Source organism: Pteropus alecto, unplaced genomic scaffold, assembly GCF_000325575.1.
Source record: "Pteropus alecto unplaced genomic scaffold, ASM32557v1 scaffold8, whole genome shotgun sequence".
NCBI lineage: Eukaryota > Metazoa > Chordata > Mammalia > Chiroptera > Pteropodidae > Pteropus > Pteropus alecto.
Window position 1 is genome coordinate 2,126,159 of NW_006494609.1, and position 1,749 is coordinate 2,127,907.

General features: G+C 40.1%; 1 protein-coding gene and 1 pseudogene across 1 annotated transcript in view; one reads left to right on the top strand and one right to left on the bottom strand.

Annotated features, from left to right (window-relative positions):
* The window catches only part of HEATR4 (HEAT repeat containing 4), a 50,575-nt gene that overhangs the window by 40,590 nt on the left and 8,236 nt on the right, over positions 1–1,749 (bottom strand). The window contains 1 exon segment of the mRNA XM_015599746.2: positions 1,592–1,735. Coding sequence (XP_015455232.2) covers positions 1,592–1,735 — 144 coding nt within the window.
* LOC112473712 lies at positions 417–535 on the top strand (annotated as a pseudogene).

The following is a 1,749-nucleotide window of genomic DNA, read 5'->3' on the forward strand; positions in this document are numbered from 1 at the left end:
AATGGTGCCCTTGAGGTATTTATTTACATTTTACTTATAATTCTTCCCAGTCTAAATGTAATTGATTAGTCAGGGTTGATTTTCATAATAAGCCATGTTGCCTACAAAGATAGTTCCTGTCCTTATCAGGTTTTCCAGGCAAGAGTTAGGCATTTAACTAAAGCTCAAATTCTCAAGTAGAATGGGGAAAAGTTTTGATAACCTTCTGTCCCCAACTATCCTCATTTTATAGATAAGAAATTTGAAGTTCAGAAAAGTTCACTGACTTCCCAAGAAGTGGCAGAGCCGGACCTGTGACTAATACTAGGATTTCTAATCTGTTCTTTTTGCTATTTCTTCAGGCCGCTATGTCACCTGTTAAGTATGAGCTAGATGGAAATATGTGTATTTCAGGGGAATAGGTAAAAGTCAACAGAGTCTACGGCCATACCACCCTGAACACGCCTGATCCCGTCTGATCTTGGGAGCTAAGCAGGGTTGGGCCTGGTTAGTACTTGGATGAGAAACCACCTAGGAATAACAGGTGCTGAAGACAATATAAAAAAAAGTCAATTGAGTATTTCTTTGAGAAGGTGTGGGGAGGAAACAAGACAGATTAAAATCTAGACACCCAGGACATGTGAAAGGGATCACATGAAAGGCATAGTTCTGGGAGAAGAGAAAGGTGTTTTTTGTATGTATGTGGGAGATTTGGGGATAAGATTATAATAATATCCATTGCTGCCTATTGAACGTCTTCTCTATGTGCCAGGTACTGAAGATACATCATTCCATTTAATACCCAAGGAAACAAGCAGTTATAATTAAAAATGTACATGCGTGGACACATATATAGCAGAGACACCAAACCAAGTCTGGCTGGTACGTCAGGGGAGACTCTTCAGAGGAGGTGACACCATAATTGAAAATTGAAGGGCAAGTATAGAAATTAATCAGGTAAAGAGGAATAGTTTTCTAGCAGAGGGAGCAGCAAATTTGAAACGTTGGAAAAATGCTCATATCTGGAACTCAATAGACAGGAAATAAGTGAAATGAAACTTTAAAAATCTGACAACTTTGTAGAGTTAAAATTCCTCCCTCCCCTTAAGGAGTTTCTTGCCTGGTAGGGAGGCAGAAAAGTAACAGACAGTTATGATAGCATGACAAATACTAGAACATGAATAATAATATTAGGATGTTACTAGCAGCAGAGAAGAAAAAAGTGTCAGCCCAGGCTTTACATAAAAGGTGATCCCTCAGGGCACTTGAGAAATAAGAGTCAGCTGATTTTATGTCCTTTCAGTAGCAGTTATAGTTTCCATTATCTGGGTCTTATGTCTTGTTAAACCAGCTCCTCAGTAGATTACAATTCTGTATTAGTCGTTTTTTTGCTAACTGAAGGCAATCTGAAGAGGATTTTTCACTTTTATGAAAAAAGCCATTACCATACTAATGTAGGTCTTCTGTAAAAGCAAAGTGTAATAACGGGAACTTGAGGGATAACTCTGCTTTACGCCACTTCAGCTTACAAAGGGTTTCATAGGAACACTGTTTTCAGATAGTGGGGGAAGTGTGTTCATAGTATTCTCAAGTAGTCCAGTCTGGCTCTCACCTGAGTCCCCCTGGCTGATGGCAATCCGGGGCCGTCCTAAAGCAGCTGTAGCACATGTGACGATGGCTTGGATTCGAATATCATCATGCATGTCCACCAAGCTCTGCAGCAGACCCTCTATTGTCGCATGGTGCCACTCAATGACTATGCCACAGGGA